This window comes from Arachis ipaensis, chromosome B1, assembly GCF_059453495.1.
Source record: "Arachis ipaensis isolate K30076 ecotype BB chromosome B1, ASM5945349v1, whole genome shotgun sequence".
NCBI classification, from domain to species: domain Eukaryota; kingdom Viridiplantae; phylum Streptophyta; class Magnoliopsida; order Fabales; family Fabaceae; genus Arachis; species Arachis ipaensis.
Window position 1 is genome coordinate 174,368 of NC_142436.1, and position 15,917 is coordinate 190,284.

General features: G+C 33.8%; 2 protein-coding genes across 2 annotated transcripts; one reads left to right on the plus strand and one right to left on the minus strand.

Annotated features, from left to right (window-relative positions):
* Positions 1 to 1,195: 1,195 nt before the first annotated feature.
* On the plus strand, positions 1,196 to 4,458 carry LOC107643683 (receptor-like cytoplasmic kinase 176). Its single transcript, XM_016347405.3, has 7 exons — positions 1,196 to 1,456; positions 1,653 to 1,868; positions 1,953 to 2,021; positions 2,309 to 2,377; positions 2,899 to 2,958; positions 3,058 to 3,380; positions 4,015 to 4,458. Exons 1-7 carry the CDS (start codon positions 1,279 to 1,281, stop codon positions 4,456 to 4,458), a joined length of 1,359 nt encoding a protein of 452 aa, XP_016202891.1. The 5' UTR covers positions 1,196 to 1,278.
* Positions 4,459 to 5,347: 889 nt separating this feature from the next.
* Positions 5,348 to 11,306, minus strand: LOC107637144 (putative protein phosphatase 2C 46). Its single transcript, XM_016343683.3, has 5 exons — positions 10,917 to 11,306; positions 10,283 to 10,805; positions 9,601 to 9,968; positions 6,872 to 7,108; positions 5,348 to 5,929 (listed from the first exon to the last, which is right to left on the minus strand). The coding sequence occupies exons 2-5, from the start codon at positions 10,599 to 10,601 to the stop codon at positions 5,669 to 5,671; spliced, it is 1,185 nt and encodes a 394-aa protein (XP_016199169.1). The 5' UTR covers positions 10,602 to 10,805; positions 10,917 to 11,306; the 3' UTR covers positions 5,348 to 5,668.
* Between the last annotated feature and the right edge of the window lie 4,611 nt (positions 11,307 to 15,917).

Here is a 15,917-nt window from a genome sequence, read left to right on the forward strand (position 1 = left end):
ATGGTCATGAAGTATCTTTTTCTAAAAACGTAAGCTGTTACATGCCTCCTTATGTATATATTTATTTTTGTTTTGTATTAAAATTTTCTCTTTATTTTATTACTAACCATCATTAAACCTCACATATGGCCCTGACCAAAAAAAAAAAAAAAAAAAAAAAAAAAAGAAAAAGAAAAACCTCACATATGGCTAAAAGATGATTGTTCCCATCCTGGTACAATTATGTTCAAACTTCAAACCAAGTATACTAATTTCACTGGAAAAGGAGACACAGCACCCTTCAAAATTTTAGATCACCGCCCCACCAAAAACATTTTTCTTAAAAAAAAATGGAATGTTACAATTAGTGGTGCCAGATCCTTTAATTTCTCACTCATGAAATCAATATTCTTATAAACGGATGATCGAGGCAATGCTTTGTTAAATGATATATTCTTCAATCAATCAACAATATTCAATGAAACAAAAGGTATTGGCCAACACAATCAACAAATTGCATAATCAAATCTCTAATGAAACAAACTTGACTTTGTCAATAACCCTATAAACTACTATCTATGATTACCATTATCATATCATATTATCATATATAGCATTAAACATTTAAACATGGTAATTGGGATGCTTATCTAGAAGGTTATCCGGCATGTCTATTAATCTTGTGACAAAATTAATTTATTAACCTTCCTAGATTACTCTCTGGCTGTATTTAAACATAGCATCATCATCATCATCTCCATCACATAAAGTTGTACATTGTCATAATCAATTCACTAGCAATTAATTAATTAGTAAATTATTGTGTATTGTGGTTCTTCTGTTTGTTTTTTTTTTGCTGAAAATATAGGTTACGTGAAGAATTATATTATGTTTGTTAACCAACTTAAGTTGGTTAAGTGATTAGCTCACTCGTTCACTTAAATAAATGCCGGGGATTCGAATCACACTGTGTGTATGTATCAACTCAATGATCAATGACAAACCGATCTGCGACAGATTAGTCTTTGGTCTGCCGGACTGGATGATATTCGAAACAAAACATACATTTATATATATAGTTGCACTAATATATAGTAAGGGGAATCCTTTTGGCTTATAAGCCGGCCTAATAATAATATATGACCAATTAAAAGAGTTTCATTGAGAAAATCATGGAGTTGCAATTATCGGCTATGTAAGAATAATGTTTGTGGAATCTCATCTAAAATTGAAACTACCAAAAGGGTGTTTATCAGCTATAAAGAAATTTCTTCTTCACATAATCATAAGGTTGAAGCAATGGTTGATGAATATAGAAGTATGGTGGAGAACCCATCACCAATGGGAAACGCAACAAATCACATGATGCTGGGATTTCTTGCTGGAATTTCGACAGTTATGTTAGTTGCTGTCATATTGTTCTGCCTCTTTGGAACAAAGCTCACTGCACTTTTCAAACAACATAGGACTTTGAAAGGTGAGCTTCTAGTTATTTTTATTTGGTTCTCTAAAAGAATACTTGTCATTTAATCACAAAAATAAAATAAAATAACGAATTGCATGGCAGAAATTATGTTCTTATTTTAAATCCAATAAATGCATACATTCATCTAAGCTAGGAGTGGAATTTTGTAGCATAGTTTTTATTTTTATCTGAATTTCTTTTGGTGCAGGTAAAGAGTACAAAAGCTTCAAAGATGAAACAATGCCGCTAAGGCGTTTTACCTTTGATGAAATAGAGAGAGCTACCAAGAACTTTAGCCAAGAATTCTTACTTGGTTCTGGTGCATTTGGAAATGTTTACAAAGGAAATTTTGAATTAGAAGGAACTTTAGCCATTAAGAGAGCTCACGGTGAATCCTTCTTAAGCGTCGATGAATTCCGAAATGGTAAGCTGACACAAGAGAAACTTCAATCAATCATACTTTCTCTTCTTTCTTAAATTTGAATTTTTTTTGTTATGTTCTTGGCAGAAATTAGGCTCCTTGCAACTGTAAAGCACAGAAATCTTATTGGTCTAGTGGGGTATTGTGAAGAACCAGGTTAGTTAGTTAGTTAGTTAGTTACATGAAAGTTGAGCTCTCATTTTTACTTGTTCATGTTCTTGACATTGATGAATTTGTTGCCAAAGAATGCTGCTTTGGTAGCATGTATTCAATTGAGTTTAGTTTACCTTGATTCTCTCTTTTATTTGCATATAGCATACCGAATACTGAATAATTCTAACAGAATTATTGTTATATGATCACAAAAAAAAGAAAAAGGTAAATGTATATCAGAAGATTCCAAATATTTTCATGCTAACATGGCTCAATTATGTGTTTATCAGAAAGATTTGGGGCAAGAATTCTGGTATATGAATATGTACCAAATGGCTCTCTGCTTGAATATATGATTGGTAAGTCAACTATTTAGGACTTCATTTCTATTTTCATTTTCAGGAGAGTATATATCCAAATAAATTCCTTAGGAATTTCATGTCAGACGTTTTCGTCCCTAAGAAAATTTTATTACGTTGAGTTCCTTAAACTTTACAAAAGTAAGACTATAAGTCCTTTTGTTATACTTTTAAGGACTTATTTGTCCAAGCGAAAACCATGGGTCTAATTAAGGTAGGGACTTATATGTCTTGTTTTTGTAAACTTCAGGGACCTCGGCATAATAAAATTTTCTTGGGGACCAAAACGTGCGAAGCGAAGTTCCTTAGAGACCAATTTGAATATATATTCTTTTCAGTATTTCTCTGTTTATATAATTTTGTAAAGGTAAAAATCAAAACCAAAAATAGAATTTCATTGTTTAATTTTTTTATTTATCAAATTTAGTACATAAAAGACACTACAATAGAAAGAGATATGAAAACATGCCATTATTCTTATCCATCTTAGAACATAAAAATATGAATGTTGCCTTGTATAGGAAACAAGAATAGCTTGACTTGGAAGCAAAGAGTGAACATAGCAATAGGAGCAGCTAGAGGTATATATTATATCCTTTACAAGACTAATTAATTATTTATCCAACAATTCAATATAACAAACAAGAAATCCTCTAAACATTTTTTTTATATATATATAGGCATAGCTTATTTACATGAAGGAATAAAGCCGAGTATAATTCATCGTGATCTTAAACCAAGTAACATCCTATTAGGGGAAGGTTTCGAGGCTAAGGTCTCGGATTTCGGGTTGGTGAAATCCGGCCCTATCAAGGACCAATCGCATGTGAGTAGCCAAATCAAAGGGACACCAGGGTATCTTGATCCGGCATATTGTTCAAGCTTTCACGTGACAAAATTCACTGATGTTTATAGCTTTGGTGTCATACTTCTTCAACTTGTTTCAGCTAGACCTGCTGTTGATACAAATGAGGTACAAAGCAAGCAACATATAATTGATTGGGTAAGCAATGCAAATGATAATGAGTTAATGACCTCACAAATTTTCTGTATAGCAAGTTACTAAAGTTCTGCATTTTGTTAATAACTTTCTCTTTGACATTTTACTATTTTAGATCTATAGGCAATTTAATGTATTTGGACTAAAATTGTATCCAAATACACTAAATTGTCAATGAACTTAGGATAATGAGACTCACATAATGGGACTTACCTATGATGAAAGTTCAAAGTTACAAAGTTAATGATTATTTATCATTTTACTAATCTCTTCATTTTAGAGAACCTTTTTTGTCTAACAAATATTCAATAAGTATTAAAAGGAACGGAAAAAGTCATAAATATTACTATCTTGACAAATATTTGAAATTCACCTATGTACATCTTGGAAATATGTTTGCATGTGTTGTGTTCATGTCCCATTCTTTAAAATTTTGATGTTTTTTAACGTGTGCGTATCGTGTTGAATGTCTATGTTAATGTTAATATTTTTCACTTAATGAATGACTTTTGAGGCAGCAACTCAAAAGTCAAGTACTTATCATGATGCAAAAATATGATTAAACGGCCAAGATATTATATATTGACAGTATATCAAAATTAATCAGTAAAAGTAGTTGCTATCTATGTTGTTGTAGGCAAGCCCTAGCTTAGAGAAGGGTAATGTTGAAGAAATCATAGATGCAAACTTGCTATGTCAAAGTGAGCCATGCAATATGAGAGTTATGCTGAAGATGGGTCAACTTGCTTTAAGATGTGTGGTTCAAGAACCAAAAAGTAGACCTACAATGATTCAAGTGTGTCAAGAACTAGAACAAGCACTATACTCTGAAGATACCTTCAACAACAAGCAACATTCTTCAAAGGGTTTCCCTAAATCAATTGGATTGTCTCAGCAATCATCAGTGGAAAAGAATGATAGCTTTGTGAGCATAGATGGTGTTGGACTTCAGAAATTCCATATTGATATGGATAGCTTATCATTTCAGAGCACAAGGTTAATGTGCCTAGAAAATAATAGTATAAGTATTGACATTGATAACAACAACTTGAAGAGAATTCAAGAGGATGGGGACATATAAAGATATAATTAATTAAGACCTTAGATGAATTATATATTTTCATCACTCTTCCTATGTTTGAATGGAGAATATTTTTGAACAATTTGTATAGACATGCCCATATTAATATGGTGTAAATTAAATGATTATAGTTGTGCATTTATTTAGAAGAAAAAAGACATAATGAGAGAATTTTATTTTTGTATTAACATGTGCAATGTTCAAATAGTTTAAAATAATTTATGAATGGCTCAATGTTATAAATACAAGGTTTTTGCTGGAATTTTAAAAGTAACAAGATTTTTTTTTTTTTTAGAATTATATATCATTGCTTATTTTCTTTATTTCCTTTTCTCAAATGTGATGACTTCTATTCTTTATTTGTTTCCACTCTTCTATTCCTGAAATATTTAAAAAAAATTAAAACAAATTAAGAAAAAATACACCATATTGCTAGGTTTAAAATTGTATAGGTAATTAGGTATGATGAAAAGTTGAAAAAGCACATGCATTTAGCCTTGTATCAATCTTAACCTAAGAAAAACAATATCAACAATCCATAGAAAACTTGTGACATTTATCAATGTAACTTTGCTATTGAGAACAACAAACTAGCTATTCAATATATAAACACAAAATCGGATTTGTAATCTGCAAATTCTTCTCTTCAATGTTTACAAGTTCGAGTCCTAAAAAACATTGCTAAAACTTGAAAAAGAAAGTCATTATTTCTCGAATCACATTCAGATTTTAACAGTTAATGATATAATCATTTATATATCTCTTCCTATCAGCTTAAACTTTCAAGAAAAGTGACTTCATAACAAAGGGATATAAACATTAGAAAACAATACAAGAAAATAAAAATAGTTTTGTAAGGCATAAGAATGATCTAAAAGTGTGCACATAATTTACAGAACATCACTCCATAGAATGATGAGAAAAGATTATGACTGAATGATCAAATATCCAATGTCACCTTTTGGGTTTGGTGTTCTATTTTCCAAAGATGCTTTTTCTCCCTCAGGCATTAAGCTAACATATCCCAGGTTACTTGTTACATTGCATTAATTGACCAAATGTTTTTTTTTTTTTATCTTCTCAAACTTTGTTAAATTGAATATACAACCTGGTGGTTCACCAGAAGCTCAATGTCTTGCTAAAAAGGGTACAAACACTACATACAAACATAAATAACAGGATGATACTGCTGCCGCCGCCGCCGCCTTCATCAGCTAGAACCGAGTTCGGCGCATGGAGCCAAGGTTCTAGAAGGTAGGGGAACGCCCCCGCCCCTCACAGATATCGGAGGACCTCGTACCGAGCTGGCTCGGCTGACAAGATTGGAGTCAAGAAATACAACTACAACTGTGATATCATCGTGGAAATGCCGCCGAACGCCACGGTCTATTTTCTTCAGGTCGGAATACCTCATCTCTCGTTTCTTTGCGGCTTCCTGAAGAGCAACTTTGATGAGCCTCCGAGCAATTCCCTGCAAAGACAACCAAATTTAACCCTGACATCTACTAGCATTTACTCTCTGATTATCCTACAATGGAAGTGTTGCATCCTAATTAAAAGTATCAATCTTCCATGACAATTATTCATTGTAAACAATTCAGGTCACAACTTCTTTCCTTTCCTAAAAAAATGCATCATCATTTCTTTTATCTGATAGGAAAAAAAGTTATAACTGCTCCATACAACACAACAACAACAAAGTCTTATCCCACTATATGGGGTCAACTACATGGATCAATCAATGTCATTGAATCCTCTCATATATCATGTCCACAATAAGACTGTTTATAACTGCTCCATAGTAAGTGATAAAAATAAATAAACAATGGACTCAATTAACTTATGAAACTATTTAAAATGGAAAGGTATGTTATATATAGTAAGTGATGAAAAATAAATGTTTAATTATTCTCAAGGTCCCTAAAATTTCACTCAATTTTTAGTTAGATCACTATAGTTTAAAATTTGTGATCAAGTCCTTATATAATACAAAAGTAACCAAATCTCTATAGTTTAAACATTTCAATTAAGTCCCTTTTTGTTGGAAAATCTTATAATGAAACCCCTATATCAGACATTTCTTTTTTGGTGTCTAAAAGAGAAAAAGAAAAGAAAACCCATATACTAGGATGATAGAGCCCTACTTTTTCTGAAAATTGTGGTGCAATATAGGGAGAACTCAATTACAAAATTTTTAAATTATAGCGTATAGGAAACTAATTGAAAAACATCTGTACAATATAGGGATTTGATTAGATCTAAATTATAAGGACTTAATTGAAAATTTTTGTATAACATAAGGTCTGAACTACAAATTTTTAAACTATTTGGACCTAATTGAAAATTGAGTAAAACGATAAGAACAAGAATAACAACTAAACCAAACATAAAACATATAGCATGTTCATCTTACGTTGTGTGGATGATTTTGAACTATATCAACAGCATCCTGATTACTTAGGTGTTCCCAAAGACCATCAGAAGCAAATATGAGAAATTGATCATGCTCTTGAAGTTCATGAACAGAAATTGATGGATCAGAGCTCAAAATTGGTCTTTTGAAAGTTTCCCGAAGACGAAACTTAGCATACAACGGTTCCTTGTTAAATTCTGCCTTTTTAAGGTACACATCACCAATGGATCTTGAGACCTGTGACAGAAAAATTTCATAACCAATTTGTATCACAAAAGATAAGTCTAAACAATTTGCAACCATATACAAACCAAATCCATCACACCATGAGTCAATGACTCCATCCTTCCAAACTTCAAGTTCCAACTTTCATCACTGTAATTTGTAACTAGCCATATATTTCACTTTATAATAATCAAAACTACACATGATAAAACTTCACATTTTTTTCCCTTATGATTATCCAATTTTGTTCCCTTTCTTTACTCAATGCATTTTTCTTGTTGAAAGAACATGGTTATGATTGAAGTGGATATAAGTAAGAGATAGTATATTTATCACTCCTATTCTTATGATATGAAAAACTAACACCCATTTTACTATGCTGGGTACTATTGCAACTTACAAGTCACATGACATGATTCCTAACACATGAAAAAGAGAAGAAAATAAGAGACATTCCTTTCTTTTGCTTGATTGTAGAAAATAGTATGAAGAAAGGGGAAAAAAGTAAATGACCATTTGATCCTACTATGATTAAGAGGAAAAAAAAATAAAGACGAAGTTCTCATTTTAAATAAAATCATTCATTTCTCTGGTTTTCTTTCTGAAAGTTGAGATAACTTTGTGTGAACTGAACACTTATTTCCTTTTTTTTTTCTTTATTACAAATTATCTCTCAGTATCCAACCAGAAGAAAAAAGGAGCTCTCTCATTTTTCTCTCTCTAATCTCTCTTCAACCAGGTATTTGAGCTTAATACACTAGATAAATAAAAACACCAATATATAATATTATTCAAGGCCAAAAGCTTGTTATAGTACAACTAGTATGATTGCAGGATTCCAGTGCAATAAAATTCTTGACAATAACACAATGCCCAATACTGAAAAACTATTAACATTCTAACATTCCTCTTAAATCTCAAGGTTACACTGCTTTTAGAATTTTTTTAATAGAACTAGAAATTTACCGGAAGAGAAGAGAACATACAGAAAAAGATAAGGCATCATACATCATACATATATCAAAGAAACAGCTAAGACCGAAAGGGATAAACCATGTAACAACACTTGTCAGTCCCTTGGAATATCAGCTAGACAAAACACCATTAAACAGAATGTACAGAGCACCACATGAAATCCAAAAAACTAATCCTATCCTAAATAAAGTCAATACTCAATAATTGAGTCTGAATAATTAAAGCTAGTACTCCATGGTAAGCAGTGCACCAAAGCACTACAAAAAGAGAGGATAACACACAATCTTTGCTTCTTTACACACATTAGTGATGCTGTTAGCTTCATACAACTAAACCGACTTCAAGACAACCATTAAAAAATATAAGATAAGATAGGTTCTATAAACACTAGCTGAAAAAACAACTCAAGTATCACAAACGTTAATAAAGGAAGTGGTGAGTCAGCAGCAGAAATACTAGGACAGAGGGTCTGAGATTTCAGTACTCAAGTAGAATAACAAGGGGCGAAGGAGACTGGGAACACTAACATCAAATTGAAATTATAGTGGGGTTTGCCAAAAAAGAAGACAGGAAGGCAGCAAGGGCAGACAGAACATATCTGATTGATATTTCACATGATCTGATATACTACATGAGCCTGAATCTTGGACAGAATGAGATGGCATGATTAATGACCTTGGATGAATGAGTGGTCCCAACCACTTTCTATTATCTGTCAAAATCAAGGCTAGATTATTCTAGTTGGGTAGTTGGGTACCATAACTTCATCTGATAGGAAGAACTAATTCCTAGTTATACAACTAGTTTGAGTCAAGTACTAATATATGAATAGCCTGATGTGATATCATTTGTAATATGACAATTATTTTCTACCAATGTATTGCTGCGGCGAAAGACTACAATTATTTGATTTAATTTAAGCTTCGATTTATTGTTTGGTTTAAGAAACAAGACTTATATTTTTCTCCCCACAAACTACACGCCCATCTCTTCATGTTTTTACCCTCTTACAATATCCTCAAATCCATAGAATCCCAGTTTTTATATTTGATATGTTAAAAGTTTAGTTAAAACTTTTAAAAGGAGATTCTCAAGCCAAAATATTGAAAGAAAAAGGTATTTGACAATTAACATGATTACCCATATTCAGGCATTGTTTATGATATTTGGCATTTAAGAAAGACAAAGTTTTCAATGTTATAACATATTTAATACCACTTTCTAATTTTTGCAAACCACCACCACCACCACCACCACCCCCCCCCCCGCGAAAACCAAAAAAAAAAAAAAACGCACCACGGTAGGGCCGGAGGGACCAAAAGAAATGCAACATGACATTATCACTGAAATCAAACAAAAAGTCATGATAACAATAGAAGACAGTGATTTAGGCACGCCTATATCTGCTAAGCTAAAAGAAATATTGACAATATATGCACTCTAATATCGCATATTTAGAATGAAAATTAAGAATCTGATATCCTAGTTAATAAAAACGTCAATCACCAATATTCATATAAGGAACTTACCTGTATCAGGCCCTTCACTCGCCATACGTTATGCTTCAAAACCACAATTTTTGAGTCATCCGGATGCAAAGAATGCATCTCTTGTCTCACAGATTCTATACTCACATTATGCTCTGATGACAGCTGGATTGCCAGAACCTCCCCAGTTGCCCTGACAACCCTCCCGAGCACAACACGGGAATCCCCAAGGTTAGCAACATAGAGAGAATCACCACAAATCACACCAACCAAACAACATGATCCCACAGCAGCAATTTGAGGATTCATAGGCCACTGTTTAGTGACTACTGACAGAAAACCCTCTTCTGTAGCTTGGTACGCCTTCCGAATGACCTCCACAGACATAGACTTATGCTCAGATGCAAATCCTTAACAAAATAAAAACACACACACACATACACAATATCAATACAATGTTCAGAACCAACATCAAACCAAATATAAACTCTTAGATTTTTCTGGAGCAGAGACTTCTCTTGCACTGTACTACTGAATATGTACTCAATCAATTACCGCGCCATCTCTCACTTTAACTTTATTTTTAATGCCATAGCTAATGAGATACGCATTCAATGGTACAATACAAGAGACTTCTCCTGCTCCACATGCACCTAAGATCTCTCTTGAGAGCACAGAGTCATTATAACAAACACAAGGGATGCAACTTTAAAGAAGCCATTACTTTTTAGGTGCTGGAATAGGTTATCACAAATGTAACGCGATGTCTCAGGTCCGCCGTGACCATCGTAAACACCAACAAAGGTACCATAAGGGCCAGTGTCAAGCAAGCTTAAGGGACCAGACTCAATCTGGCTCTGATCCTCAAGCAAGTTGTTGGCCTGAACCACAGCCATAGAGAATTCACCAAACAGATGCTGCCCACAATCCTTGTACCACAGCAAACCCTCCTTCCGCCCGCCGGAGACATCGGAGCCCTTTCGATCCGGCGATGATCGTCGCCGCCAGCAGGCAACCAGAAAGTCCATAAATTTTGATAGCATCCCTCATTTCAAACCAAAACACCCACCAAGTTCCTCTTCACATCCAAAAAGTTGGATGCAAAAAATGACAGTAATCCAGTTTCTTCGCACTTCTTCACACCTATTGTTATTTGTAAACACAAGCACCTATCTTGAAGTCCCAAATCAAACATGAAAATTGGATAAATACAAGGTTGAATTTCAGTCAAAGGGGCAAAAGGGTACCTGAAAATATAAACAAAATAATAAATTTAAACAACATAAATAATAACAATAAAGATAGTTGCTAAAAGGAATAGTACTAGTAGTTATTGTAGAAGGAAGAAATAGAGTTACTTGATTGATGGAACAACGTTAGATCTGCAGATCCAAGAAAGTGAAGGGTGTTGTAGTAAAGATAGGGTTTTTGGTGTGAGTTTATGATGTTCTGTAGTTGTTGTGAGTTTGTATCGGAGAGAGAGAGAGAGAGAGAGAGAGAGTGATCGGTGATCGGCGGAGAAAGGAGGGAAGAGAAGGGAGTGAGGTGACCTGAAAGAAGCTGAGAGCTGAAAACTCTCCTTTTTATCTGTTTTGTTGTTGTTGGGTTCGGTTGTTGTTTGTGTTCTTCTTTTTCTTTTCTTTTCTCTTTTTCGAGACACACACCGAAGGAAAAGGGCAAAACAAGTAATTCTCCCTTCAATTTCTCTCCCTAAATTCTCGATTTTTGCTACGCGGTAAAAATACTACATTTTTAGTTTATAAAAATAAGGGTAAATATTTTTTTGATTCTAGATCATTTTTCTGTAGGACATATTGCTTCTTAATCATTACTAAATTTTAAATAGGTTCTCATTCATCTATATAACCTGATCATTCGACTTCTGTAATCGATTGTTTGCGGATTGTCAGTATGATATGTCAGGTAGACACTGAATTGCCTATTCCAAGTATCACGTGTCAATTAAAATCGTTTCAATAACAAATTATTCTCTTCCTACAAGTGAAACGTCGTCGTTACTTGGCACTCCCATAAATTCCCTTCCTCGAAGGATTGAAAGGGTAGGGTTTTCATCTTGCATCGATGTGAAAAGACTTCGTAACAGTAGACATGGGTGCTGCGAATTCTGGTTCGTCATGCAGTCGTGAGAAACGATACGGTGGGTTGAAGAGAGTTAGAGCAATCAAATGAATGCTGATGAAAGCAGTCTGGAAGGAGTGTCGAGGAGGAGGAAGAATAAATTTGTTTCTCCAGTGTGCAATTGCAGAACGTACACCATTTTATTCGAATATGACACTTCTCAGAATCCAAGGAGGCTTTTCTTTGGTTGTTCTTATTTTAAGGTAAGTTTTATGTTTAGGATTTGTTTAGTGTGCTGAGTTATTTGGTGATTTTTGGAGTTTAATACTAGTTATATTTGCTATAAAACAACGCACGACATTACAAATACTTTGTTTGGCTAGATGTGTATATTGCCTCTTTTTCTGTTAATGAAGTGGCACAAAATGGAATTGCAGACTCAACAAAAAAAGATGAAAGAAAGGGTTGCAGAGATAGAGAAGAAGCTGGTTGAATGCAAAAAATGTTGAGAATGACAGTGGTGCTCTTAGCAAGTGGAAATTATTTCGGTTGATTTTGTTGGGCATTGTAATAGAAAAAGGGTTTAGTGTAGTTACTTACAACTGTATAATGGTAGTGTGCTTTTATTTGTGTAATCTTAATGTTTTGCAAGTGGCTAAATATTGAGTATGCAGTTCAAGCTAAATATTAAAATTGTAGTAAATTATGGTCTTGGAATAATAGACATTGTGTATTCAATTATCCCTGTTTTTCACATTTCATGACTAATACATAATTGAAACACAAAATCTTGATTTGGGAAAGTAGAAAACATAATCACAATTCATACTTACACAAAGATGAGATATTCTCATTTCACAATAGTAGAAATTTCAAAATGTAACTAACAAACTCTGTGAACCAAAGTTTCCAAATGTAACTACACCAACCATATTTTTGATATTATACAAAATGTATCACAAAATATGTTTAAACTAATTATTAGTTTTCCAAGCACAAGATTAGCAACAAAAAAAAAAAAACACAAACAACTAAAAAACAGATAACTAAGTGCAATGTCTTATGATATGACCATCCTAAATAACCAAGTCTGCTTAGGTGGCTTGAAATTTGGTGTTGGAATGAACTTGGATAGTCTTAAAGAAGTTCTTCCACTTGCTGCAGCCACTGTTTATTTGGATATTGTCTCAGGATTTTTTGGTGTAATGGTAGACTAGCCTAAAGGAACTTGAGTTGGTGCAGGCTTAGTGGGTCCATAGACATTTGATGGTTGTGGATTTAGAAGAGCTAATGGTCTAAAAGTCATCTGCTTGGGCCTGAATTTTGTAGCTGGCTAAATTAGTGGTGCAGGATCATTTTGAGATTGTTATGCAACAACATTTACAAGATCTTGTTAGTTCATAATAAAATAAGGTGCACAATAATGCAGCAGGCCAAAAGGAATGGAGAGGAGAATTTACCACTGGAGAAACAGACTGAGTGTTTTAAATTTTTTCCTGTCCATCTTGTGGGGTATGTGGCCTATTTGGTATCTTTTTCTTATTCTTCTTTGATTTAGCCTATTTCATCTGTAAAGAAGAATATGAAAAAAAATAGCGGGGAATTATTGAATTCTAATTACATGTGACAACATGAACAGTCAAGGAAATAGTCCAAAAAACACACCTAAGGACATTTCACTTTTCCAATCCTAATTTCTTCTGAAGAAAGCTTCTGAGGCTTTGGGTTGGTGTGAGTCTAACCAAAGGATCCACCTTACAACATTAAAAAAAGAGTTGGTCACCGTCTTATTTATTTATCCTCACTACTCCCACTCTCACTCTCATACTCAGGCAGAGGAGGCTTGTAGGCTTCATCTTTGGCACTCTCATAGGAATCAGATGATGAGACGATGATTTTGAAGACTCTGTCACTACCAACACATGCTCATCTTCGAAAACCTCTTCCTCAACGACAGGATCATCTTCAATTATAATAGGAGTATCCACTCTATGCTCGAAGTAAAGGTAGAACTCATTCAGATTGTGGCTCATAGTAAAATCACACATATTGTTGATCTTCTTGTCACCACGAAGCGCATACAAACCATCCTCAAACTCAATAGCAGTTAGGTCGTGCCAGTACATTTGTTTATAGGCCAAATACCCCAATCCCTTGAATAGTTCCTCCAGGTCCTTCTTATTAACGAAGTCAACATTCATTGGAGAAAATTTCTCTAGCTTCCCGCTTAAGTAACGCAGTTTTTCATTTGCAGCTGTTACAAGCTTTCCGCCATGGTTAAATATAGGGATCACAAATAAAGACATCTGCAGCTTTTTTGCCAGAATCATTAAGGTTTTACCGTAATGCACAACAACAACATCGATGAATATCATGACTAAAAATACTATAAGAATTTGATTACTTGGAATATTGACTACATTTCTCAAAACATAGCATTACCGAACCCTAATAAAAAACAATGTTCATTCGTTAACAACTTTATCAATTAACTCATACTCATCATAACGAACGGCAGGCAGTTCATTCCTCAGAGACATATGCATGGAAAACAAGTTCATTGTCATCTAACCTTTCACTAACATAATGAGAAAACTATAACAGGGAACTTACCTTTCACTGTCGTGTCACGCAGTCGCCGTTTGAACCCTCCATAGTCCACACCACCGTCGCAGACTTGTTACCATTTTTTCAACACCATCTTTGTCCAAAAGTTTTGGAGAGAAACAATTGTGGAAGATGAAGTATTAGGACTTTTCTATAAATGCATTATATATAAAGGGGAGTACCAAGCAACAACGACGGTTCACTTGCAGGGAGGGGGTAATTTGTTCCTGAAATGATTTCAATTGACACGTGGCACTTGGAATAGACAACTCTTTATCCACCTGACACATCATACTAGCAACCCGTTGGCAACCGGTTACAGGGGTCGAACGGTCAGGTTATATAAATGGGTAGGGACCTGCTTGAGGTTTAATGATAATTAAGGGGCGATATGTCCCACGAAAAAATGGTCAAAGGCCAGAAAGGGTATTTACCCTAAAAATAAAAAAGAGAAAGTCTAGGGAACCAACTCCTAAACCAGCCAATTTTAAATAACTCTATTTAATATTTATTAATTTTAAATTATATTTCAAAATCAGAATCTGATTAATTGACATTAATTACGTTTTTGAATAATAAATATTTGGTAAATTAACCGCTCCCTAAACATAGTGCCGTCAACCTTTCCTCTCATAGCGTTGGCCTTCTCCCTCGTGCAGATCACCGCTGCAATGTGCCACCATTCCCGCCGCATAGACCGTCGCATTGCTGCCTCCATGGTGCACCATCGTTCTCACCGCTGGTGCAAGGACAAAAAAACATCCAATCGTAATAAAAGAAACATCCATTCTCAAGTAAAAGGAACATCTAATTTCGTGTGAAGTCGTCTATTAAATTTTTGAACCCAAAACAAAGATAAAACATCCAGTAAATCGAAGAAACAATATCTACTAATCTTTGGAGGATGAAGAGGAGAAGAAGGCAAGACAAAATGGAGAAGAAAGAAGAGACACAGCATCACGACAGAGACGGTTGAGACGCAACGTGACGGAAGAGACGCAGCGCAACAATGCAGTGGCGATGGAATAAAAGGTTGTGCAGCGCGGCAAAAAAGGCGTACGACTCGACATGACTTCTCGATCGTGGTGGACAGCGTCTTTGCAACAAGCAACACGGCGCGATGGAATAGTAAGCCACTAATATGAAAATACTCACTCTCTCAACTGTATGATAAATGTAATTTGGTTTACAATATATTATGAAATTTTATTATAATTACATTACAAATCTATTTTTGTTATAATTATGAATTTGGTTTAATTATATTATCATGAAATTTAATTCAACATGTAAAATTTATTTGATTATAAAATGTAAATTTAGTTTGTATTTTGCGGATATTATAAGGCCACTTTACATCTTTATACAAAATAATTAATTATCTGATGTTTATGTAGTATTGATGCTCAGAATTTTATTAACAAATATGGTATTAAGAATTTTAAAATAATAATTTTTTAGATATTTCAAAAGAAATTCACCCCATTGTTATTGAAAATTTAACAAGAATTACTCGCTTGAATTCTTAACGAACAAAACCCAATACGTAATTAAGAAAAAAAAATAATTGGAAACGATAATATGTTTTTTAATATTTTCAATACGTAAATACATAACAAAGTTTCAAAGTTTTCTATTATTCTTAATTCCTTAATAAGTTCTATAGAATAATA